General features: G+C 38.9%; 1 protein-coding gene and 1 pseudogene across 1 annotated transcript; both read left to right on the forward strand.

Annotated features, from left to right (window-relative positions):
• Positions 1–219: 219 nt before the first annotated feature.
• LOC118854076 (survival motor neuron protein-like) lies at positions 220–26,720 on the forward strand. The gene is made up of 9 exons (XM_036764393.1): positions 220–436; positions 5,600–5,671; positions 12,509–12,628; positions 12,976–13,173; positions 13,739–13,903; positions 15,780–15,851; positions 16,535–16,645; positions 19,337–19,387; positions 25,578–26,720. Exons 1-8 carry the CDS (start codon positions 368–370, stop codon positions 19,382–19,384), a joined length of 855 nt encoding a protein of 284 aa, XP_036620288.1. The 5' UTR covers positions 220–367; the 3' UTR covers positions 19,385–19,387; positions 25,578–26,720.
• Positions 19,619–20,828, forward strand: LOC118839695 (annotated as a pseudogene).

Here is a 26,720-nt window from a genome sequence, read left to right on the forward strand (position 1 = left end):
CCGTGGGTGAACTCAAATGCAAAAGGAGGTGAAGTTAAAGATTAATTAGAGAACCTGGACAGTTAACACCGGGACGGAACCGGGAGTTGGGTTTGCTTCCCTTCCCCTCCCCTTCTCTAACATCACCACTCCTCCCACTCCCTTACCCTTACCCTCCCTCTACCTTCCGCCATATTGGGGGGTCGGTACTTCCGCTTCCGCGGCGGTCGGAAGTCACGTGTCCGTCTGTATCCGGTCCGCGTTCACTACGCTCTCCCGACAGCCTTAGGGACGGGAGGAAACTATTATAACCGGAAGTCTCCAAGAGGCGGGGCCAGGCGAAGCGAGGCCGTGGAGTCTGCGCCTTGGCTCGCTAGTTCCGCTCGCCATGGCTGCGTTAGGCGGCGGCGTCAGGGAGCACGAGGAGCCGGTATTGTTCCGCAGAGGTACCGGGCAGGTAAGGGAGCCTCGGGAGGCCTCGGCATCCCGGGCTGTGTGAGGCCGCGGGGCGGGGCTGTGCCTCAGGCACTATTTAGGGACCGACGTGCTCCATCTTCTCCCCGCTTCTCGCCTTGAGGCCGCGGTCGTCACGGAAGCGGACGAAACCCGGGCCCCGTCCCGCGCCGGAGTCGGGACTCCCCGGCTAGCGGCTGGGCCTCTCCCGGATCACGCTCCTGGAGATTGCACGCACATACGAACGCCCAGGCAGAGAGGCCCTGTCGGGGTCGCCAGGGGTGGTACCCCCTGCTGCGCGGTCAGCGTGATATTCCCAAAGGGCAGGTCTGGTGGTGTCACCGCCTGCGCCAATTATGAACCCCCCTCACCTGCTTCCCTACAACCCCGCCCCCCCCCCATAAGTGGCACTCAGTGACTCCTGGCTGGTCCGTGTCTCGGCTTCCGGCTTTCTCACTGATCCCTCTAACCCTCCTCGCCTCCTCCTCCTGCTTTCCTTCGAGACTTAGTCGTAACCCCACTTTCTGCAAGAGGCCCTCCCCCGTCTACACCTCGGGGTTACCCGTGGGTATGTGGTGCGCACCTGTTCTTTCCGCCCTTTAGAACGTTCGCTCTTTGAGGACCAGGACCCCGTTTTTGCCCTCCTTTGTATCCCGCAGTACTTAGCTACGGTAACGTTTCTTACCTTACAGCATCTGGCCTTTGGCAGCTTAATAACTGCCTGTGGATTGCAAAGGTGGGAGGGGAGCAGCCTTAGAGGTAGTTGTTGGCTCCAGCCCCTTGCTCAGTCTGGCGCATTAGCTTAGACAAGTTCCTTAATCTCAGTTTCCTCAACTTTCAAATTAGAGGCGAGTTGAAGTTGTGCCCAGCTGAAAATCGTGATACCTGTTCTGCTTACTGATGATCTCTTAGAGACAGTAAATTGGTAATATATGTGATTGTTTTGTGCTGGAGGCAAATTCCAGAAAAAGTAACAATTTTCCTGGTTACTTCTGTGGTAGCATCATAGCTTTAGAGCCTCCCACTGAAACTCCCGCCCTACCTTCGTTCTTACAGGTGGGGAAAGAGAAGTGGTTTCCCCAAGGTCATACAGGTAGCAAGTAGAAGAGCTAGATTTTGAACCCAGGTCCTCTGACCTCACATCTTACCTTGGCCCTTTGCCTCTGGTGAAATTTACTCCATTAATCATTTCTTTTCTCCCTAGCATATTCAACCCCTCCTCCTACTTGTACCCTCCCAACCACAAAAAACAAACAAAAAAAAAAAAAACAAACTTCATGTTTCAGCGGCAGCTAGGTGGCGCAGAGAGTAGAGCACCAGCCCTGGAGTCAGGAGGACCTGAGTTCAAATTCAGCCTTAGACACTTGACACATTTACTAGCTGTGTGACCTTGGGTGAGTCACTTAACCCCAATTGCCCTACTGCCGCCCCAAAAAGTAAATGTTTCGCCTGTCTGAAAGATTAAAACACCTTCCCTTGATCTTACTGCTTCTTTAAGCTATTCTCTTTTCTGTACCCTGGTGCTTAGTATGGAAATTTCCTCATCATTCATTTCTTCTTCGACCCTGTGGATTTGAATTTCTGCTACCAGTGCTCTCAGGAAACTTCTTTTTCCAAGGATTACAATTACTTTCTTACCACCAAATCCTATGACCTTATATCAGTTCTTGTATTCTTTATTACATCTCTATAACCTTTGATACTGTAGATCACTTTATTCATGATTTCCTTGGTAACCTTGCAGTCTTGATTCTGGCAAGGAAGTTTTCTTCCTTCTTTGAAGATTTCTTCCACTCTTTCATTTAAATTCAGCAAGCATTTACTAAACACCTACTAGGTGCCTGGCTTCAGTTCTGGTCCCCGAGAATACAAAGACAAAAACCAAAGAGCTCCTGCCCCTGAGGAGTTTACATTCTCCCAGGAGGAAGTAACATGTACACAAATAAGTAAATATATATTAAAAACAAAGTAATTGAACTAAGCAGAACATACTTCACATGTGGTCTGGTCAGGACAGTACAGTTGGACTGTCATCTACATATACTTGGAGCTATGCTTCTCTCAGTGCAGCCTAAGATCTCCTTAGCTTTTTGTCTGCCAAATCATACAATTGACTAAAATTAAGCTTTGAAAGCATCTCCAGTTCTTTTTTATATGCACTGCTTTCTAGCTATACCTACCCTGCCTTATATCTGTGAAGTGATGTGTTGTTTTTTTTTAGTGCAGATACAAGACTTTAAGTTTGCCGTTACAACATTTCCTCTTGATTTGGCCCTTCAGAATATTTCTGAATCCAGATTCTTTTATCTAGTGTGTTAGCTATCCTTCCTGGCTTTGAGTCATCTGAAAATTATCCTGTGCCATCTGTCCTTTTATCTAAATCATTGAAAACATGTTACTGCAAATCCATCACAAATTTTAGGGGCACTCCCCCGGAGACCTTCCAGGTTGATAGTAAACTATTAACAACTACATTGAACAACAAGTTCTAAATCTATCTAATTGTCTTACTACCCACAATATTGTATGAAAAGCTGTATAGAATGCTTTTGTCTGCCTCCTGGCTTCCTTCAAGTTCCAGCTTAAATCCCACCTTCTACAATTGGCCTGGACAACCTATGACTGCTTATGGCCCAAGGCTTGCAGTGTGCCAGAGGATTTCGAGTGGCCTTAGAAAAAATGTAGAGGAAAATATCTTTTGTATGTAGAGGAAATTTGGGGTGTTGTAAGCAGCCGATGCAGTAAGAGGGCCACAAGTTGTGCAGACCTGTTCCACAAAAAACCTTCCCAAACTTAGTTCTAGTGCCTTCCCTCTGTTGATTATTTCCTATTTATCTTGTATTTAGCTTTTTTTGTAGACAATTATTTGCATGTTGTTTGCCTTATTTTAGATTGTGTGTGTACTCAATGCCAGGAGCTGTCTTTTGCCTTTGTATTCCCCAGTGCCTAACAGAGTAGGCACTTAATAAATAAACATTTATTTCACTAATAAATAAGTTTATTGACTAACTTTGCTAAAATCAGGATTTCTTCACATGAGTATTGGACAGTTAGGTGACTCAGCCTTGGAATCAGAAAACCCAAAATGAGATTCTTCCTGCCCCAGAAACTTACTAGCAATGTGACCCTGGGCAAAATCAGTTAACCCTCTGTCAGTATCAGTCTCTTCCTCTGTAAAATGGGATGGATAATGATAGCACCTAACTCATGAGGTCACTGTGAGGGTTAAATGAGATAATATATGTAAAGGGCTTAGCAGACTTTGAAGAACAATAAATGTGAGCTGCAGCTGCCACATTGATATACATTGTTATTGTTACTGAGCACATCATTTTATCACAAGCTCAACTCTTGGAATCGTTGGACTCAGTAACAAACATTTAAAGCAAAATATGGGCAATCTAATGTACTAGGTGCTGGGGAAGAGAGGAGGAATACAAACCTTAGGTCATTTCTCTGCCTTCCTGAAGCTACTGTTTTTCTATTCTTTTCCGTCACTGTCATGAAATCCTGTTGATTGCTCCTGATTGAGATATCTCAGCTTTTTCTTCCCCTTTCTATTCTGTAACAACCCTAGTTCAAGTCCTCATCATCCTTTGGCTAGATCTGCTATCACCTGTGCATTGTCTGTGAATGTAGATACTTTAAAGAGTTTGGCAGGGAAAAGAATAGTGAATGATAGCATGAAATATCATGGTCAAGAAAAAGTTTTTAAGGATAACAATCAGCCAGCAAGCATTTATTAGGTGCTTACTGCGTGCTAAGGAATACAAAGAAAAGCAAAAAAAAAAGTCCCTGCCGTTAAGGAGTTTACAGAAAGAGAGGAATCAATAGATTGGGGAAGGTCGAAGGTGAGAAATGGGAAATAATTGGTAGGGCCAGCTCCTGAAAGAAAAGGAAGAGGATAGGATCAAGATTAACCTTAGCAAGTACCTCATCTTTGTGACTTAGGACCCTGGTAGAAAAAAAAAAAAACAGGAGAGATTTGAGGTTGTGGAGGAGTAGTAATAAAATTGTCTTGTGAGGATGCTCACGAGAGATCACCTCAGGCTTGGTAGGAGGCAGATTCATTTACTTGGGAAATAGGGTAGAGATTTGAGGAGCAAGTTCAAAACTAGCTAGTCACTGTTTGGAGAGAGGGCCTGTGAAAATTTTTAATACTCTTTGTTTTTACTTCATCTACATTTCCCTCTGTATTCCTTTCTCCTCTCCCAGAGAACTTTTTCTTATAATAAAAAATTTTAACAGAAAAATAAAGTTCCAGCAAAACTAACATACCCTCCTTCTGTAAAGAAGTGGGAGTTGTGGTGTTTTTAATCACTACTCTTTTGGGGGACCTTTGACTTTTTAGTGGACATTATGTAATTAACAGGTTTTTTTTTTGTTTTATTTTAACTTTCTCTAGTAGCTTGGTAGTATGACTTAAGAAGGCAGATAATAAAAGTAATCCAGGGTTAGAGATTAGCATGGTAAGACCAGCAGGAGATCAAGAAGGGTGATGGATTCAAGGTGAGACTGCTATCTTATTGAACTGGTTAACTCTGAGGTTAAGACTGAAGGAAGAAAAGGGAGGTCAGAATGGGACTCATTGGACTGAGGGACTAGGGAAGGATAAAAGAAGCACATATTTTGGTGGAGACAAAGGGTTTTAGAGATGGAAGGACAGGAATTTGTGACGGCCCCAAACTAAGCCTTTTCCAAACCATGCCAACGTGTTTATATACTGCCTCTCCTTCCTAGCCAGCACTACTCCCTTTCCAACTCTGACTCCCCTTTATATATTTCTTTCTCTGTTACTATGTCATTTCATTGAGGTCAGGGACTGTGTTGCTGGCTTGTATTTATGTCCCCAGGACTTAGCTCAGTGACTAGCAAATAATGGATACTTAATAAATGCTATTTTCTTCATTATTTGGGAGCCTATTAACTGAAGAAAAACTAGGATTTGAACCTACAGCTATAATATCCTATTAAAAAAGAGGAAGACCTCAGGATATTTGTCATGGGGCTATGCTTTGGAAAATTCAATCAGTTTTAAACCAAACTTCAACTTTATTCAGTAATTTCTGGATTATGCTTACTTTTGATATTATTTTTTTTCGGTTGTGGTTTTGAAGGTAATAATATAATTCATGCTTTAGTAATTTGTATTGTCTTTTCCCCTCAGAGTGATGATTCTGACATATGGGATGATACAGCATTGATAAAAGCATATGACAAAGCTGTGGCATCATTTAAGGTATTAAATGCTTGTATCTTTTTTTCTTATTTAAAATTAAATGTGTATTTGTGAATTTAAATGAAAATCTTTAAAGTTTTGTTATACATGCTCTGCCCCCCCAATTCTTCCTTGTTACAAAAGAAAAAGAGAATATGCAATATTAAGCATCTATACTCACCTACCTCTCTCTCTAGAAGTGAATTTCATCATTTCTTCTCTACGAGAAAGATTGGTCATTACAATTGTTTTGGGTTCAGCTTCTTTTTTGTATTTTCTTAGACATTATTATAGTCAGTGGTCCTTTTTTTTTTTTCATTTTATTATTTCGTACATTTTCCCATTTTTCTGTGTTCCTCAGATTTGTTTTTTTACAGCACAATATTATCCTAGTACACTCATAAATCCTGCTTTGTTTAGCCATTCTCCAATTGATTAGCTTATTTCCTTTTTCTCCTACCACAGCTATAAATATTTGGGGGTGTCTTTGTTCTCCTTAAATATATATGCCCACTAGTATCTTTGGTTCAAAAGGAACAATTTGATGACTTTCCTGAATAATTCCAAATTACTTTCCATGTTGTTTGGTCCAATTTACAACTTCATCAACAATATATTAGCATGCCTGTCTATAGCCTATCCAATAGAATATTTCCTTTTATATCTTTGCCAGTCTGGTGAGTGTGAGGTGAAAGCTCATTGTTTTAATTTGCATTTCTCCTGTTAGTGATTTAACTAAAGACCCAACCAATCCTGAATGCCCAGTTGCTATGGAACCTAGCAAGTGAATCACACAGCATCCAGAATTTTCAGGGTAATCACTTTTTTTAGCCTTCTGAGTGTCAGTAAACCAGTTCAGACTTCAGCTCTACTCCCTTTATGAAGAAGTCTCTCGTTCAGTGTAGCTTTCATGTACCCTTGTATAATGATGGTGATAGTAATAGCTGACATTTATATAGTGCCTGATATGTGCCAGACCCTGTAAGAAGTGCTTTGCAAATGTTATGTCATTTGATCATGACAAAAACCCTGGAAGGTAGGTGCTATTATTATCCCCACATTTTTTTTTGTTTTTTTAATAGATGACGAAACTGAGGCAGATAGAGGTTAAGGGACTTGCCCAAGTTCATTCAGCTAGTAAGTGTCTGAGGCCGGATTTGAACTTAGGTCTTCATTACTCTAAGCCTGGGGCCCTTCCCATTATACCACCTAGCTACCCCTTCCTCGGTTTTTTTTTTTTACACATAATAGTATTTTATTTTTTCCAATTAGATGTAAAGATAGTTTTCAGCATTCTTTTTTGTAAATTTTTTAATTCCAAATTTTTCTCCCTTCCCTCCTGTAATATCAATTAAGCTGGGACTTTTTTTACTGTTTTAGAATGCTAAATTAATTTTCTTTGATTGAGCCTTATAGGTACTAAACCCCAGGCCAAAACCCCTAACTACTAGGTGTTAAGCTGATGTGGGCGTGTAGTCCCCAGGGCCCTAAGGGGAGTTGCTAAGACCAGAGCCAATAGTATGCGCCTAAGTTCTGGTCCCTCCTTTGTTGATGTCTAAAAACTGTATAAAAAGAGAGAACAGAGCTATTTGCTTGGGGCTCTCTCACTCTTGGAGGAGTGTTGATGTGGAGACTCTGGGCAGCTGTAGTTAAGAGCCGTCCAGCTTGTGAACTCAGATGTCGATGCCTTCTTGGTAACTATGAATTGTACACAGTCTGTTTATAATGTATCTTTGTAAATTGTTTGTATTTGCTCTGAGGTTCAGGGTGCTGGCTTTTTCCCCTGAACTAAGTGAATGATATTTATATGTTGGATTGAAATAAGATTGTTAACCCCTTAATGTTGCTTTCCTTAGTAAAGTAGATCAAAAGAACCTGTGCTGGCAGCATTCTTGTTGTTGGGCTTGTGTTGGTCTTTCACCCCCACAGCAGCTGGTATCCAAATTGTTACAACACGTCCCCCTTCCTCAAGACAACAAGCAATCTGATATAGGCTATGCATATACAGTCATGTTAAACATATTTCATCATTAGTCATGTTGTGAAAGAAGAATCAGAACAAAAGGGAAAAACCATGAGAAAGAAAAAACAAAAAATGAAACTCCAAAGTTCTTTCTCTGGAGATGGAAAGTGTTTTCCATCATGAGTTTTTTGGAATTGTCTTGGATCATTGTATTGCTGAGAACAGTTGTGTCTATCATAGTTGATCATCACACAGTGTTGCTGTTACCCTGTACAGTGTTCTCCTGGCTGTGCTCACTTCTTTCACTCTCAGTTCATGTAAGTCTTTCTAGGTTTTTCTCATATATATATACATAAACCTATATGTATGCATATTCCCTTCAGCTACCCTAATACTGAGGTCTCATGAATCATACTTGTCATCTTTCCATGTAGGAATGTCAACAAGACAGTTCACCTTTAGTAAGTCCCTTGCAATTTCTTTTTCTTGATTACCTTTTCATGCTTCTCTTGATTCTTGTGTTTGAAAGTCAAATTTTCTATTCAGTTCTGGTCTTTTCACTGAGAAAGCTTGAAAGTCCTCTATTTTATTGAAAGTCCAGTTTTGCCTTGGAGCATGATACTCAGTTTTGCTGGGTAGGTGATTCTTGGTTTTAATCCTAGCTCCATTGACCTCCGGAAAATCATATTCCAAGCCCTTCGATCTCTTAATGTAGAGGCTCCCAGATCTTTTGTTATTCTGATTGGGTTTCCACAATACTCAAACTGTTTCTTTCTGGCTGCTTGCAGTATTTTCTCCTTGATCTGGGAGCTCTGGAATTTGGCGACAATATTCCTGGGAGATTTCTTTTTGGGATCTATTTGAGGAGGTGATCGATGGATTCTTTCAATTTCTATTTTGCCCTGTGGCACTAGAGTATCAGGGAAGTTCTCCTTGATAATTTTTAAATTATCTCTCCTGGATCTATTTTCCAGGTCAGTGGTTTTTCCCATGAGATATTTCACTTTGTCTTCCATTTTTTCATTCCTTTGGTTCTGTTTTATAATATCTTGATTTCTCATCAAGTCACTAGCTTCCACTTGCTCCAGTCTAATTTTTAAAGTAGTATTTTCTTCAGTGGTCTTTTGGACCTCCTTTTCCATTTGGCTAATTCTGCCTTTCAAGGCATTCTTCTCCTCATTGGCTTTTTGGAGCTCTTTTGCCGTTTGAGTTAGTCTGTTTTTTAAGGTGTTGTTTTCTTCAGTGTATTTTTCAGTATTTTTTTGGGTCTCCTTTAGCAAGTCATTGACTTGTTTTTCATGGTTTTCTCGCATCCTTCTCATTTCTCTTCCCAATTTTTCCTCTACTTCTCTAACTTGCTTTTCCAAATCCTTTTTGAACTCTTCCATGGCCTGAGACCAGTTCATGTTTTTCTTGGAGGCTTTTGTTGTGGGCTCTTTGACTTTGTTGACTTCTTCTGGATTTATATTTTGGTCTTCTTTGTCACCAAAGAAAGATTCCAAAGTCTGAGACTGAATCTGGGTATATTTTCGCTGCCTGGCCATGTTCCCAGCCAACTTATTTGACCCTTGATTTTTCAGTGGGGTATGACTGCTTGTAGACTAACAAGTTCTATGTTCCACGTTTGGGGGGGAGGTGCCAGCTCTGCCACACCAGCACTCCTCCTTCCCCAAGAACCCCCAACCCAGACTGGGCTTAGATCTTCAGCAGGCTGTGCACTCCTGCTCTGATCCGCCACTTAATTCCTCCCACCAAGTGGGCCTGGGGCCAGAAGCCTGCCGCACCTCCGCTGCCCCCGGGGCTTCCCTCGAACTCCTTCTACTCCTGCAGCTTTTCCCACTAACCTTCTCCGCAGTCTTTGGTGTTTGTGGGTCGAGGGGTCTGGTAACTGCCGCAGCTCACATATTCAGGGCGCTAGGGCCCCCTCCGCCCGGCTTCTGGTCTGGATGGTCCAAGCCGCTCAGGCTGGGCTCTGCTCCACTCCGTTCCCAGCTCCCAGCTCCGTGTGGGATAGACCTCACCCAGAGACCATCCAGGCTGTCCTGGGCTGGAGCCCTGCTTCCCTCTGCTGTTTTGTGGGTTCTGCCGTTCTAGAATTGGTTCAAAGCCGTTTTTTATAGGTTTTTGGAGGGACTCGGTACAGAGCTCATGCTAGTCCCTGCTTACCAGCCGCCATCTTGGCTCTGCCCCCTTTCTAGGTTTTTCTGAAGTTATTCTGCCCATCATTTCTTATAGCACGATGGTATTCCATTACATTCATATACCACAACTTCTTCAGCCAATCCCCAATGGTTGGGCATCCCCATAATTTCTGATTCTTTGCCACCACAGAAAGATCAGCTTTTGCCTAAGACCCATTATTGTTAAATTTTGGGGCCACTGGCTCAGTTCAAAGCACGTTTGTTGAACCCTGCATTACCCTATCGATAAAGGTAATTAAATGGAATCAGTTACTTGAACCTGTAAAACTTGTATAAATGCACTTTCTCCTTAAAATCTTTATCTTGCTTCAAGTTTCAGCTCAGCTGCCATCTCTTTGAAGCCTTTTCAGATCCCTCTTGTTTTTAGTGTTCTCTCTACTCAGATTCTCTTTTCCTTCACATATCTGTTCTATAAGCCAGCTCAGCCCAACATGTACACAGTGTGTGCCCCAGCATATATGTTGTATGCCCCAGTAGAAAATTAACTCCCTTAAGGCAAAAACTTTTTTCACCTTTGTACACCCAGCCTTAAGCCTGTTGCCCTGCACTTAGTAGACCCTTTATTTATGTTTATTGAATGGAATTGTAGATTCTAATAATTTCATAAATTGTTGTGTTTTGTCACACAAGACCTATAACTGTGGTTAGCAAGTAGGGGAGGCCAGTTTGAATTAATGAAACTTGATTTAATGGATTTTTTAAAAGAAATATTCTTCCAAGTACATGCAAGAACAGGAGCTAGGCTAGCAAAATTATTACCGGGTAGAGAGCTTTTAAAAGATCTATTTAATTTTTTTGTGTTAATTTTCTTTTATTGATACTTTTTTGATACATCAAGAAGCATCCACAAGACCTAGAGAACTTTATCATGTGACAGGCTAGAAATGAGGAGAAATTTTGTGTATTAAAATACTAAGATATTTACCAATTCTACTAACATTTATTATCACAGTCAGTGTTCTTATGGTGCAATAATATTCCATTACAATTCATGTATCACAATTTTCCAGCCATTAATGGGCATACACTTGAATTCTTTGCAAGCACAAAAAATGACGCTGTGTATATTTTTCATACAGAGCCTGTCTTCACATTTGAAATGTTAACAGTTTTTAAATGGTCTGAAATATTAAAATATTTATAGATGTTCCAAAAACTTATTCCTGACACTGTGTGTTCCCTATCTGCTGCCTTAACAACAGTAGAAGTGAGGGGAGAACTGGGGTGTAAAATCTGTTCTTTATTTCACTGGTTACCCCAGGAAAAGAATTCATAACCTACTGGTATTTAGCTGCTTTGTACTTAGCTAAACTGGTCTTCAGATGGCAAACCCAGGATGTCTCAAAGAAAGGACTTGAGTGGAGAATTAGTATGATTAGTACAACTGGTACTAATGATATGTGGAGAGTTACTCCCAGTAGGGAGCTAAAGAGGAAGGAGAGAAAGAATTCATAGAGAAGGTAGCCCTAGAGGTGAGTCTCAAAATAAAGGAATTTCAACAGGCAGATTGACAGAGAGAGAGAGAGAGGAAATGTCATGAGCCAAGCTGTGGAGGGAGGGGAGAGTGAGTGAGTGTGTGTGTGTGTGTGTGTCTATGTACACTTGAATGCATGTGTATATACATGTGCATTACAGAGTAGTTAGGGATAAGACTGGAAAGATAAGCTAGGTCATGAAGAATATGGACTTTTTTGGTGGACAATGGGAAGTCATAAAGAGCTTTTAAATTAAAAAATGGCAAGGTCTAGAAAAGGCAAAACCAGAAAGATGTCTTGAGAATCAGGATAGAGTAATGTCATCAGTAAGCAGTGTGAAATGGTTGTAGCATTTAACCAGATTTGTCAAACAAGAGGCAGATCTAAGTAAAGGCTATTAGATAGAGTAAATAGGGAGATCGATTTAAAGCTGGAAAGGACCTTAATGGGTCCCTCTTTTTGGACCTTCTCAATTTTATATGTCATGTAATAGAGGCATAGATAGAGAAAATGAATTCTCTGTAGTCATACAGGGACTAGTAAAAGGTTGTCTCACTGGTAATCAAGTGATATTCTTTACACTATGTCACACTCCCTTGCCTTCAAAAGTTAACAAAGTTACTGGTTGATTTTTACCATAGAATGGGCAGAATTGTCTGTTTTGTGCTTTGGTCTTTGCCCTTCAGTGGGAAAGGATATGTGCAAACCTGTTTGTAGGTATGGATTTGTATACACGTGTGTTAATCTGTGAGTATATACCCCAAGAAGCTTTGTATATAAAGCTTTGCTAGCTTAAAACTGCATTGAGACCTGTGGAAGATCTGATAGATATCTTTTTACATACCTCCCTTGAATTTTAGTGTCCCTTTTTTCACTTTGACTCCTTGCTGTCGTTGTAACTTCCCTCCTAGGTTCTTAGAGAATTAGAGGTAGACAATATCTTAGAGATCCTTGAGGCCCAGAGAAGGCAAACCATTTGCTCGGGGTCACACAGCTTGTTCAGTGGCACCCACCATCAAGACTTGTTGGCATGTTTGAAGGAACAATTTCAATAGAGTGGTAGGGTAAAAAGCCTGGTTATAGTGGGTTTATGAGTGAATGGGATGATGAAGTAGAAGTCTGCTGCTTTGGGATGTGGCACAATGACCTATTTCTAAGAACTTAAGTGAGTATTGATCTATATGTTTACGATGAGTAACATGTATGTTTACTTTCATAGAATGCTTTAAAGAATGGTGAAATTTCTGAAACTTCAAACAAACAAAAAAGTGTTGGACCAAAAAGAAAAAATATTAAGAACAGAAACAAGAAAAAAAGTAACCCAGCCCCTTTGAAACAGGTATTTGAAAACAAAATTTAACTTGGCTTTTTTAATGTTACAATGTTACGTAAAATGAAGTTGTCAAATTGAAAAACTAACACTCTAAATCTAGATCATGGAATGCCTTTAAATTGTGCTTAGGTTTTAGCTCTTTGCTTTTTAGTATGTGTGCATAAAACTGTTTTGTGAGATTTATTTTTCAAACTCAGTCTCAGGAAATAAACTTTTGAGTTATATTCATTATTCCTAATTGTTTTGGGCTAATTGTTTTAATGTTTTCCTGATCATATTAGACAAATATAGAGTAAATATGGATATATAATGCATAAACATAAAAGTTTTAGAAGTGTGTTGGTTTGTTGCAGTGGAAAGTTGGTGATGCTTGTTGTGCAGTGTGGTCTGAAGATGGCAACATTTACCCAGCTACTATTGCATCAGCTGATCTGAAGAGAGGGACCTGTGTTGTACTTTATACTGGCTATGGAAATAAAGAAGAACAGAATTTGTCAGATCTTCTTCTTCCAAACAGCGAAGGAGTTCATGATGAAGAACCTATTCATGAAGTAAGAACACGTGTGTGTGTGTGTGTGTGTGTGTGTGTGTGTGTGTGTGTATGTATATGTATATGTGTGTGTATATATATATATATATTTGTATATAATGGCCTTAGAGATAAGAGTATTGAATTGAGAATAAAACTTGGTTCTATGTCTTCTGAAATCATCTTTAGGTAAATTCAGTTGATTGAGCTGTACCAAAAGTTTTGTGAATAATTACAGCAATATAAATTAACATTTTAAATGTGGCATGTTAGTATGAATATAGATTGCATTCCTAAAATGAAGTTTATTTAGGAGGCAAAAGATAAGTGTTTATTGGAAAATAAAACGAGTTATAATCTGTATTCCTTGATACAAGCCATTCTGTATTTAGATCAATACAGTATTTAAATGTATATTGCATAATTTTTAAGGCTATAATTTATCTTAAAATATGCTTTACATAGCAGTACAATTGAGTAAGTTGCCAGTTTGAGACAAGGTGTTAGTATTAAGTTCTTCTGGCAATTATGTAACTAACAGTTTATCTATACCTAGTAAAACTAACCTTTCCTTTTTTCTTTCCAAGAATGAAAATGAAAGTCAAAGTCAGTATTCAACAGATGAAAGTGAAAAATCCTCCAGATCACCTGGAAGCAAACAGAATCGTATTAAATCCAAAGCTGCTCATTGGAATTCTTATTTCCCTCCTCCTCCACCACCACTTCCTCTCCCAGTGCCAGGGCTGGGCAAGGTAAGCGCTGCTTACTAGGAGTTACATGACTGTGTGCAAAATAACAGAATCTTAGATTTAGAAGATTTGTCTAGAATTTTCCCTTGAAATGCAGTTGTATATTATTTGAGTATGAGTTGAGCTTCTTCTGCCTGCTGGGGGTGGGAGGGGCCTGCTGTGAAATTAATGAGCTCAGAGAATAAAAAAGAGATTGAAGAAGGTTGTGTACCGAGACAACTAAGAAAGATGAGTTAATGAAGAAGTGACCTTAAGAATTATTGAGCCTTCATTTATCCTTCCCTGAAGGCTGTGAAGATCAAATATGTTAAGTGTTTTGTAAACTATAAAGTACTATAAGAAAGCTAGGTGCTACTATTTCAAAGCAACAGACCCTCTCAATATAGTTAAACAGTGTACATTAACAGTCATTTGACAGGGATCAGCATGTGTTTTGTTCTTTAAATGAGAAGAAGTTTAATATTTGTCATTTTAGCTAAGGCCATGCAGTAAAAAAGAAGAAGCTAGATGGCTCAGTGGATAGAGCTCTGGGTCTGGAGTCAGGAAGATCTGAGTTCAAATGTGGCCTCAGATACTTAACTAGCTATGTGACATTGGGCAAGTCACTTAACCGTGTTTGCCTTAATCCACTGGAGAAGGAAATGGCAAACCACACCATTATCTTTGTCAAGAAAACACCATGGATAGTATAGTCCATGGGATCACAAAGAGTCCGACACAGACAGTAATAATGTAGCCAAAGGCTTTTATGAAAGAGGGAAAAAAAATTTTGCAATATGCAAGTGCTCAATCTGAGGAATTTAAAGGAAAGAAAATTAACTGTTCTTAATTATCTCTTGTTAGATCATTGTAAAGTTTTTGTTTTACCTGTGAAATGAAATGTGCTTATAAAATGAACTAGTTAATGTTGTTAGCCTTCCTTGGCTTGGAAGTACTTTTTTTTACTTGATAGGCAAGTCAAGACTTAAAATTATTCGTCATGTGTTCACTTGAAATTCATCCTTTATTTTAAGAATATACACATTCATTTCCTCCGGATGATAACTTGACTGTTAAATTAGGACTTTCAGTGGAGACATGTTGGTATTAGGCACATGTTGGGTCTATAATTATTTTGTTTCTCCAAAAATTCTGAAAGTAATCTCAGAATAAAGATGGAGAGTAATCAGTTGATCATTTCTGTTCAGTAATCACACCTAATTTATAGTGAGGTGAGATCATATGGAAATTGTAATCAAGTAGTTAAAAAGAAAGTTGTAATCAGATGGTTAAATAAAAGTTTAGACTTTTGAAATATTGGTAGATAGACCATTTGGAAAAAGCAGAATGGTTTATGGCTGCCTTTTTTTCTGTCCTTTTATCTGCAAATGAAAACAAAAACTATTTCAAAAACTGAATTCAGAAACTAAAAGTGAGAAAAGTTTACCTGCCTCTTCTGAAGTGTCAGCATGGACAAGAAGCTGGATGAATGGGTGGCCTTGAGCCCAGGTTACTAATACCACCTAACCTACTGAGAGGAACAAATGTCATTTTATAGTTAGTTAGGTTGCTATATTGCCCTCGGCCTGGAGTCAGGAAGACCTGAGTTCATATCCAGCCTTAATAGCTGTGTGTCCCTGGTCCAGTTACTCTCTCTACTTTTATTTCCTCATCTATAAAATGGGGATAATAATAGCATCTACCTTCCAAAATAGCATCTGTCCAGAAGATAAAATTAGATAATATTTGTGAGTTGCTTTGCAAACCTCAAAGAACTAAATACCATTTATTATTATTGTTGTTATAAGTATAAATTTCAGCCCTTTCTGTTTTAGGATAGATGGACCCTTTTTCATTTTGTAATTGCCAATCACTTCTTTTTTTAAATACTGCATTATAGCCTGGACTGAAATTCAGTGGCCCACCACCCTTCCTCACAGGCTGGCCCCCACCATTTCCTTCAGGACCACCAGTAAGTAATGATTTCAAATTAATCTGAGCTCCATTTAGGAATCTTTTTCTAAAAATTGGAGTTTCACGGGTTATATTATTCAGTGAGTTTAGTGAAAAGAGCTGTTAGAATTATTCTGAGGCCAGCTTGGCTTTGAAACCATATCCCTGTCTGCACTCCTACCTATCTTAGATCCTTCATGCTTCCCCAGTAATCTCAAATAGGTTTGCATTTTAATGTCCTTTAACCTAAAAGATTGAATTTCTAAATGGTGGAGTGTCAGAGATAGACCAAAAGAAATTTAGGGACAGGGAAGAACGTATTTCTCATATTATGGGGGAGAGAGAGTGTGTGTGTGTGTGTGTGTGTGTGTGTTTGTATTCATCCATAGTCATTCACCCTTAGATCATTCTTAATTAAACAGAAAAATAATGGTGCTTTTAAATGCACAATGTTTAGCCTTTGTTTTTTCTGTACTTAGAAATAACATTTTTCATTTTAAATTATTTTGTGGGCTTATTTTTTAGCTGGCTTCTTTCCTAAATACTCTTAAATTGATCTTTATTTCATGTAAAGAATTACATACAGCAATAGAGGAAGATACTATTAATGTGCAATATGTTCTTTTGTAAAAATTCTGCCTTCTACATCTATCACTTTTTTGCTTATTGTCCCTAATAATAATAATATTTTACCGTTTGCAGTTGATTCCCCCACCACCTCCCATGTCTCCCGATTCTCCTGAAGATGCTGATGCTTTGGGAAGTATGTTAATAGCCTGGTACATGAGTGGCTATCATACTGGTTATTATCTGGTAGGTGATAAATCTGCTCCTTTACTTGAATACTTCTGTAGGCATATGATTTCTCTTTTTTGTAGCTGCAAAGAAATTTTAGTTATTTCTTGTTATGGTATCCTTTTTAAAAGTTCCTTTTCAGAGGGTTTTTGACAGCCTAGTTACATACTTTCAGAAGTTATTTTATCTCAGAAATGATTTTGTTTATTAAAAATAAAATCCATGTTATAGTTCATTTTAAAAATACAAATAGTTTTAAATGTAAGATTACTTTTAAATTTTCTTAATATTTAAGGTTTATAGTAAATTTTTGGTGAAGTATAGCATATAAAGTCTTCAGTGAGCAGGGATGGAGGGGCTCCTGTGGAGCTATTGGAATGTTGTGTGATGTAATAAACGAGCATTTAAATATTGATAATGTAGGAGGAGAAAGGTTACTAGTTGATAATGTAAATGAAGAAAATGCTAAAACGAATCTAACTGCTGAGTAATTGTAATAACCAATTTCAACCATAGGTGTAGAGGACTGTGAAGAGAGCCTATTGTGGGGTGGGAAAGAGAAACAACTGTGATGGAAAAGCAAAAAACATCAACAAATGTTATTTATACTCAAATGAATATGTATTATGCCATGTACTCCCATACATTTCTCACGAGGATTCCATCCTTCTGACATCTTGAGTGGGATATACTGACTCCTTCACATTGTCACATGACCAGCTTGTCTTATCTTTCCATCTTATAATTCTTTGATGACATCTTTTACCCCTGTTCTTTTTCAGAGTCCCTCTTTGAGTATATGTGCAGCCTGCTTAGGCCCATCATGTGACTTGCTATTGCCCTTTGAACAACCACTTTTAACACTTTGTGGATTATTATGTTCCTTATTCTGTTGCCAGATAGGATGAGGATTGGTAAATTCTGTGTGACTTGGTCCAAATCTGGCTTGCCAACCTGATTTTGTACAGCCCATAAGCTAAAAGTGCTTCCATTTTTAGCTCAGAAACTGTACAAAAACAGGTGGGCAGCCTAATTTGAACCTCAGGCTATAGTTTGGTGACCCCCCATACAGCATACTCTGTGTGTGTGTGTGTGTGTGTGTGTGTGTGTGTGTGTGTGTGTGTGTGTGTGTGTTTTAGCCTTGACAGCCCATGAGACAAAGAAATATTTGAAATGGCCCTCTTGTCTTCTGTGGCCTCCTTGTGCTTCTTCAGTGACTGAGGAGGAAGAACAACAGGGAAGTGGGCAGTGCTAAGAATCATGCAGTTTTTAGTCAAATAAACTTTAATTTGACTCTTGGTACTCTAAATATCAGATTTTTGTCCAAGGATCAAGGAATGAATGGACTTTCTGTAAGAAACTGAATCATATCAATATTCCAGTTCTGCCAATGTTAGTCTGTATCATTTTATGCATCTTTCCATGTTTCTCTGAATTACTCATTCATCATTTTGTAGAATTCATTAATTTACCATCACATTTTTGTCTGAGTTTTAGACATTTGCCAATTAACATACACCAACTTTTATTTCCGTTTTTTCCACAATGAATATTTTGATGTGTATGGTACTTTTCTTCCTGCCTTTAGCTTCCTTGGGTTTTGTATCTAGCAATGGGATCGCTGGGTCAGACAGTTTTGTTATTTTAATCCTTTGCTTACATAATTCCAAATTAACATGCAGAATAGTTGGACCAGTTCATAGCTCCACTAACAGTATATTAGTGTGCTTGTCTTCCTGCAGCCTCTTTCATATTTCTTTTGTCAGCTTTGCTGTTTTTCAGGGCGGCTCACAGAGTTTTTAAAAGCAAAATTGAGATAATATGTTATGAAAATATTTTGAAAATTAGAAAGGTATCAATATTGTTTTGGGCATTGAGGAGGGTGTGGCCAGTGATCTGTCCTTGCAAAGCAGCAACAATCCTGCAATTTGAGAGTCTTAGGGGCAGAGAATTTAAGTGACTTTCTCAGAATCAAACCACAAAAAATTGTCTGGGATGCAACAGGTCTTCCCATCATGAGACTAGCTTTCCCTCACCTGTTCTACACTGTCTCTCATTACAAAATGCCTGATTCAGGGGTCAGGTCAAATACAGTTACTGACATTGGGTTATTTTGGTTTGGAGCAAGGCAGTCATTGAATCCTCTCGATACTGTTTCATAATTAGAGCCAAACCAGCAGTTTTTGATATGCTTCTGGTTCTGTTCTTACCTGCTACACTAGTAAATCAGTATACATCAGACTCTCTGCTTTGCTGCTGGCCTTTCAGTAGGGTTGTCTAAAACGTTAGCCATTGACCACCACAATTTGTAATGTTTGGCTAGCAACTGCTCCAGAGAAAGCAAGTAGGTCTGCCCTGTGCATAAGCACTCTCTGGTGCTAGATTGCCAGATGAATGGATTTTTCTCCCATCCTTTTCTCCATATCTCCTTCCTCAGGGCACTAGTTTAGATTAATTCATTTGACATTTATTAGGCTCCTCCTCTGTTTGTGTCATCTCAGTGTAGGGCACTCAGAACACAAGAATGACTGCGGCATAGATCTTTCTTTTTAAGTGACTGACAGTGTAGTTGGGAAATGACCATAAAACAAATTGGTGTCTGAATGCATAGGAGAGGTACCGATAAACATTTTGAGTTGATTACCAAGTTAAAAGTTTTACTAAGCCGATGGATACTTCCTTTTTAATATTTTTGTCCCCTTTCTGCAGGGCTTAAAACAACATCAAAAAGAAGGAAGGCACCAGCACTTCAGTTAAGGAGTAAGTACGGTAGCTGTCATCTCACTTTTCTTAAACATGCCTTTTTTTGTTAAGTTGTACTGAAATAAATATTAAAAAATCAGATATGTTCCTATGTCTTTTCAAAATGGGAGATGTATCTTAGAGGAAAGGATATGGACCTAACACTAGGTGACAGATGTAACCATTAAGGACGTGATAAGGCCTCTCTCAATCTCTAGTTTTAGTATAAGAAAGCTACTTCCTTAGAATAGTGGGTGGTTGATTATAGATGTTTAATTGATCAGTTTACGTATGATATCTTTACAGTGAATAGCTTAATATGATAAATGGTTTCTTTAATTTCCATCTATGGAATCAGTCTATAAAAAGTATTCGATTTGGTAGCCGTGAGCTCTTCCACCCAGCATGCACTTGCCTCCCCCCTGCCTCCAGTTGCAGCATCACTTCCTCTCTCTCTCAAGGGTTTCAACTTGCCACTTCAAAGTTCACCCTGGATGAAAATACATTGTTGATAATGTGCAAAGCTGACTTTGCAGGAGACAATGCCCCTTTGGCTATCTTCCCTTCCATTGTTGGGCACCCTAGACGTCAGGGTGTGATGGTGGGTATGGGCCAGAAAGAAGCTATGTGGGGGATGAGGCCCAGAGCAAGAGAGGTAATCTGACCCTGAAGTACCCCATTGAACATGGTATTGTCACCACCTGGGATGACTTGGAAAAGATCTGGCATCATACTTTCTACATGAGCTCCGTGTGGCCCCTGAAGAGTACCCTGTGCGGCTCACAGAAGCCCCCCTGAACTCCAAAGCCAACAGAGAAAAGATGACTCAGATTATGTTTGAGACTGCCAACACCCAAGCCATGTACACTGCCATCCAGGCTGTGCTGTCGCTGTATACCTCTGATCATACTACTGGTATTGTGATGGATTCCGGTGATAGTGTGACCCACACTGTGCCCACCTATGAAGGTCATGCCCTTCCCCATGCCATCCTCCATCTGGATCTGGCTGGCTGTGATCTGACAGACTACCTCATGAAGATCCTGACTGAGAGAAGGTAAAGTTTCACTACCACAGCTGAGAGGGAAATTATGCGTGTCTCAGGGAGAAGCTGTGCTGTATCACCCTAGACTTTGAGCAGGAGATGGCCACTGCTGCATCTAGCTCTTGTCTGGAAAAGAGCTATGAGTTCCCTGATGGTCAGGTTATCACCATTGACAATGAGAGGTTCCGATGCCCTGAAGCTGTCTTCCAACTATCTTTTTTAGGTATGGAATCCTGTGGAATCCACAAAACTACCTTCAACTCAATCATGAAATGTAATGCTGATGTCCATAAGGATTTGTATGCCAATACCTTATTGTCTGGTGGTACCACCATGTACCCAGGCATTGCTGACAGGATGCAGAAGGGGATTGGAGACTTCATTCTTTTTTTTTTAGCTGCAAAGAAATTTTAGTTATTTCTTGTTATGGTATCCTTTTTAAAAGTTCCTTTTCAGAGGGTTTTTGACAGCCTGGTTACATACTTTCAGAGGTTATTTTATCTCAGAAATGATTTTATTAAAAATAAAGTCCATGTTATAGCTCATTTAAAAAATACAAATAGTTTTAAATGTAAGATTACTTTTAAATTTTCTTAATAATTAAGGTTTATAGTAAATTTGTGTATCTTTCCACCTTCAGCAGATGTGGTTCAGCAAGCAGGAGTATGATGAATCTGGGCGCTCAATTGTCTACCACAAATGCTTCTAAAATGGATTGTGTTTTTTATTTTTTTGTCAAAGGATATGTGACATGAAAATTGCCCCCCCAACAAGATGAGATTGGTGTGGCGTTTTTTGTGTTTTTGGGTGGGTTTTTTTTATTTGTTTTTTAGGGGGATTTTTGGTGCTTGACTCAGGATTTAAAAACTAGACCGGTGAAGGTAATGAGCAGTCTCAAGTATGTTGAAGGCAAACCTCCCCAGAGTTCTACAGTGCATCTGCAGGGCTTTGATTGTGTATTTGTTTTGTTTTTTTATTGTCATTCCAAGTATTGCATAATGCATTGTTACAGAGTTACAAGCCTCTGTGAAGGCTGTCCTCTGCTAGAGCAGAGGAGCTACATAACGAAAATCCAGTTGGGCGGAGAGGGAAGGGGGGGGTACTAGTATTGCTTTACATGTAAATTATGTAATCCTTGGGAAAAAAAACTCTGTATCTTCTGCCTTAATACTTGTTCCTTTTTTTTTTATTGTCAGCCATATTGAATGTCCCCTTAAATTCCCTCCCTGCCCCCAACATAGACATGAATGAAGACTTTACGGTCTCCCTGCAAGTTTTGTGAGATTGGTGCCAGCCCTTGGGGAGAAAGGAGGAGCTTTCCCTGTACACTGACTTATGACCAGTTCAAATAAAAGTGCACATGTTAAAGGGGAAAAAAGTATGCAATTATGTGGTATTTGCACAACAGCGGGTGGGATATTATAGTAAAAAGAGCATTGGATTTGGAATCAGGAACTGGTTTCAAGTTTTTGTTTGTTACATACTGTGTGACTTTGGCCAAATAACTTTAAAATTTCTCACTTAAAACACTCCCTTGTCTATAAAATGTGGAGGTTGGTCTGGAAGGCCTAAGATGATCCCTTCCAGCTTGATATCCTGTGAGCTCTAAATTTCCTGAAGTAAAAAATACTTCTAAATCCAATGCCCTTTCTACCATGTAACCTCCCACCCCCGGTGGGACAAATATTCCACAACCTCATACATTCTTTAGAATGACAGAAATCAAAATCCTCACCTAAAACATTGAAAGCAGCTCCAACAGGTAACTCCCAAACCATTTTTCAGACACCAAAAAATTCAGGAACATTAAGAATGGATGAAGCTCTGACTGTCACCGCTAAGACTAAGCTAGGTCTATGGCAGAGGAAAGGAAGAGTTGAAAGCCATGGTAGAGTGGGAGCAAGTAGTATAATGGGAGAGAAAGAAAATCGAGTTTTGGGGAGTGGCCACCAGTAAATGGACTTGTTGGTCAGTGACATTAGGGCCTTAGTTTGCTTGTTCCCCTGCAGACTTTTTTTTTGTTATTACCCAGAGGTTTTGGCATCAGCTTCGTTTGGTCTTCAGTTCATAAAGACTAGGAATGAGATTTCTAATGATCTTTTCATTAAAATAAACTACCCACACAAAACATGTTTCATGGAATTCGTTCTAATGGGGTTTCTTCTTTAATTAACATGAATGTTGCAGGGCCAGTTGCTTCCTTGAAAGTGGTTTTTACATAGTTGCTATAAGCTATGAGAACAAGAGGCAGCACAGTATGTAGGATAAGAGCAGTAGCTTGGCAATTGGAAGACCTGGGTTTGGGTCCTGGCTCTGCTACTTGGTGTCAATGTGGTGTTAAGCAAATTACTTCATTTCTCTGTTCTTCGTTGTCTTCCTGCAAACTGAAGGAGTGGGCTAGATGACTCATGATCTTGGTCATCATTTGAATCTACCAAAAAAAAATAAACCCAACTCTGTCTTATTAGACTGAATGAGTGGAATATTCTTACTGTGTGGCAAGGAAAGATAGAAACTAAAATATTCAAGCTTGATCTGGAGGTCACGTTGAATCACTGGGTACAAATAGCTTGCTTTTCTCCAGGCAAGAGACACTGAGCACAAAGATATCAAGAAGACTGTTGCTGGACTTGTTAAGAGACGTACTCGCACCCTGAATCAAAGATGAATTGAAAGAATCTGATGAAACCACAATACTAGTCTTAATGTGAAATTATATTTGAAATCATAATATTGTCTGTAACAGACATGAAAAGTTGCCCAACAAAACCCCACAGTAAAACCTGCCACCCCAAGGCAACTATAGAAAGATAAATATTCCAGTGTCAAAAAAAAAGAGGAAGAGGATTAATAGACAGTCTCAGAATGCATGAAAAATGTCCTAGAATGAGTAGGCATTACTTCACCAAGCAATAGAAGAGACTGATAGCGGGTGCACATCCTTGGAGTTGTTAGATATAATTGAATGTAGCTTATTTCTACATGGCCCTGGAAAGGATTTACTCTCTGAGGGAGAAACCAAAAAGTACACATCTAAATGAACTCAACTAACACTTGTGTCAGCAGAAAAACCTCAAAACATCTGAGTGGTGCACGTGGATCCATTTATAATGGCCAGCAGAGACTACAAACTTCCATGAGGCTTCTAAACTTAGTGAACAACATCTATATCCAAGGAAACAGACTCTGCAGTATATCATTGCAGGCTAAAACTTCAGCACCTGCCAAATACCTACCAAGACGGGATGTGGGAGCTAAAATTTACATTAGAAGTTCCCTGTCTTTTATGAACTAACATGATTAATCCACATACAAATTTAGCCCTTACGTTATCCTAGAGAACTGTACTGGAAACCAACCATTATCACAACAATTGTCCAGACATAACAATTCATAAAAAAACTTAATGTTTTTGATAGATGTCACCATCCCAAATATTCAAACAGAAAACTTGTACAGAGATATGGCCAGTTATTTGAGTGACTGTCTGTGGGATCTCCTTAAGTGTTTTTTATTCAACTCCTAGGGTGAGGACTTAAAACAAAAACGGCTGAGAAAGTTGGAAAGCAGTCTGTCAGTAATTGGGTTTAAACCAATTCCTTAGGAAGTTTTTACACAAGCAAAACTAATATAGCTAAGATTAAAAGGGAAACTGTTAACTTGGGAGGCAACTATTTGCAGCTAGTTTCCCTGATGAGGGTTTCATTTCCAGCATATGTAAGGAGCTGATCAAATGCATAGAGTTAAGAGCCATTCTCCAACTGATAAATGGGCAAGTGATATTGAACAGGCAGTTCTCAAGGGAAGAAATCCAGAAGAAGTCTACAGCATGTGAAAAACTCTAAATCATCAATGTTTGGAGGAAATCAAAGCAACTCTGAAGTTTCATCTCCCATCAGATTGACAAAATTGACTAAAAAAAGGAAATAAAAGAGGGGCTGCAGGAAAAGGGGCACATGGAGGCACTGTTGGTGGACTTGTGCATTGTTCTAGCCTCTATAGAAAGCAATTTGTTGCTATGCCCCCAAAGTTACTAAACTTTATAGGTGCTTTTACCCAGAGATACCACTCCTGGGCCTGTACCCCAAGGTAATCAAAGAAAGACGACTCTGGTACAAAAATATTTATAGCAGATCTTTTTGTAGTGAAAAAGAACTGGAAACCACAAAGGGGCGGGTGCATATCAATTGAGGAATGGCTTAATTATAGCATATGAATGTAATTGAATGCTATTGTCCTATAAGAAAGGAAGAGTTTCAGAGAGGTTGGGGAATACTTGCATCAGCTGATGCAGTGACGTAAGCAAAATAAGAACAATTTATACTATTAACAACATTGTAAAAAAAAAAATGTAACTGAAAGACAACTCTAATCCATGAAGTAAGCAGCCATGATTCAGAGGACAGATGCCGTACAAATACACCCACCTCCTGAATGAGAATAGCTGGACTCAAGGCTCAGAGTGAGGCACATTTTTGGATGTGGCAATATGGGAATTTGTTTTGGTTCACTAGGCATGTATGTCACAAGTATTTCGGGGTGGGGGAGGGAGCACACCTGGAACAGAGGAAAGCAGTCAGGAGAAAAAATAAATGGCTATTAATTAAAAATAAAGTTTTGATTTTTTAAAACTTACTCAACTGCATAAGAGAGTTGTTTTATCTACCTGTGCAATTGTCATAAAACATTAAATATAAAAGAGTAAGAGCAAATAGATAGCTTGTCCCAAGACTATTTCAATCCCATTGAGAAAGATGAGAAGAACAAGGTGACAGAAATGAAAATTGCTGACATTTCTTTTTGTTAAAATCTCTTAGTTCATGGAACATTCTCTTTTTAAAAAATAACTGATGATCTTGGTAGTTGTTGCTTTCTAATAGTTTTTAATCTCAGATGATTCTGCCATCTTCATCTTTTAAAAAAACTTTATATTCTTAGCTGTTTGAGATATATTTATCCATATACAAAATTCTAGAAAATAAAGATATTTAAAATAACAATATAAAGAGCATTGTGAATTCTGTGTAGACTTGCCAGCTGGAAAAGGTATGTCTGTCAACTTGTCCATGTCTTTTGTCCCACTGAAGTTTGATAAGAAAATGGGCTTTTACAAACAAAATAACTGATTGCATGTGTTCTTTTCTTTCTCTCCATTAAATTCAGGTACAGATCTCTCCCAAGGAGAGTGGTATTTTATCCTGTCCTGGTTGCGATGAACAGAGTTGGTTTTTTTTCGCCCTCTAAGAAGACTTGACTGGAGAACGCAATCCATTGTATGATTGTTGAATATGTTCTAATGTACACAGGTTTTTAATTTCTTAATCAGCAGAGTATATTTAGAAAAGAATGTTTGAATAGTTGAATAAAATAGCAAGAATGTGAATGTTGGAAACTCGTAGTCAACTTTATTATTGATGTCAATAAAGTTTTACTTTTCAAATTTTGATTTTTTTGAAAACCTATCACAATATATGCTTTAATCTGAGACCCAGATTTTGAGTAAAATTTGTATTTAGATTATGAAAGTTAAAGTCTAAATACAGTGTTTTCTGTCCCAACATTTTGTTGAAATAATTTAGCAACACTTTATAAAATATTTTTAGATTTTTAAAATTCTGCTTATTTTACAATTTAACAATGATTTGGCTCCATAAGGATTCAGCCCAAAACCAATCTCTCTGTTTTAGCACAAATGGATTGAGTTGGCCTTAGAAGAAAGCATTCCATTATAAACACTCATTAAGGACTTGGCATATGCAAAGAACTGTCCTAGGTGCTGAGAATACAAAGATGAACAGGACAGGGACACAGAAGTCAAAGTTAGACTGCAGAGTGCTTTGAAGCATTAAAGCAGGAACAGCAAGAACTTCTTGTGGATAATCAGAGAAGACATTAAGGAAAGGGTGTCACCTAAGCTCTGCTAGTATGGTTAACATGGACCTGAAGTGAACTGCAATTTGCTCAAAAAATTGAAGTATACTGTTCTTGCTAAGTGAAAGAAAATTTACTTCTGGTACTTTTTTTTTTCTTCCAAAAACCTTGATGGATTTAATTATTGATACTTATTCCCACCTGATAGTATTAATTTAATTCCATCACTGGGTCATCCAAGAAGTTTTCAACCAGTTCACTGATGGGAATGAAATTCCAGGCACAAGAGAGAACACAACAAAGTCAAAAATACTAAACAAACTTGTGTGGTATGGAGTCAGTAAAATAATGATGTTGAATACTGGTATGGCAAATATGTTTTAGGGCTCAAGATCTTGGTCAATGAAATAAATAAAAATTCATCTTTTTATTGTA

Source organism: Trichosurus vulpecula, chromosome 1, assembly GCF_011100635.1.
Source record: "Trichosurus vulpecula isolate mTriVul1 chromosome 1, mTriVul1.pri, whole genome shotgun sequence".
In the NCBI taxonomy this organism is placed as follows: Eukaryota; Metazoa; Chordata; class Mammalia; order Diprotodontia; family Phalangeridae; genus Trichosurus; species Trichosurus vulpecula.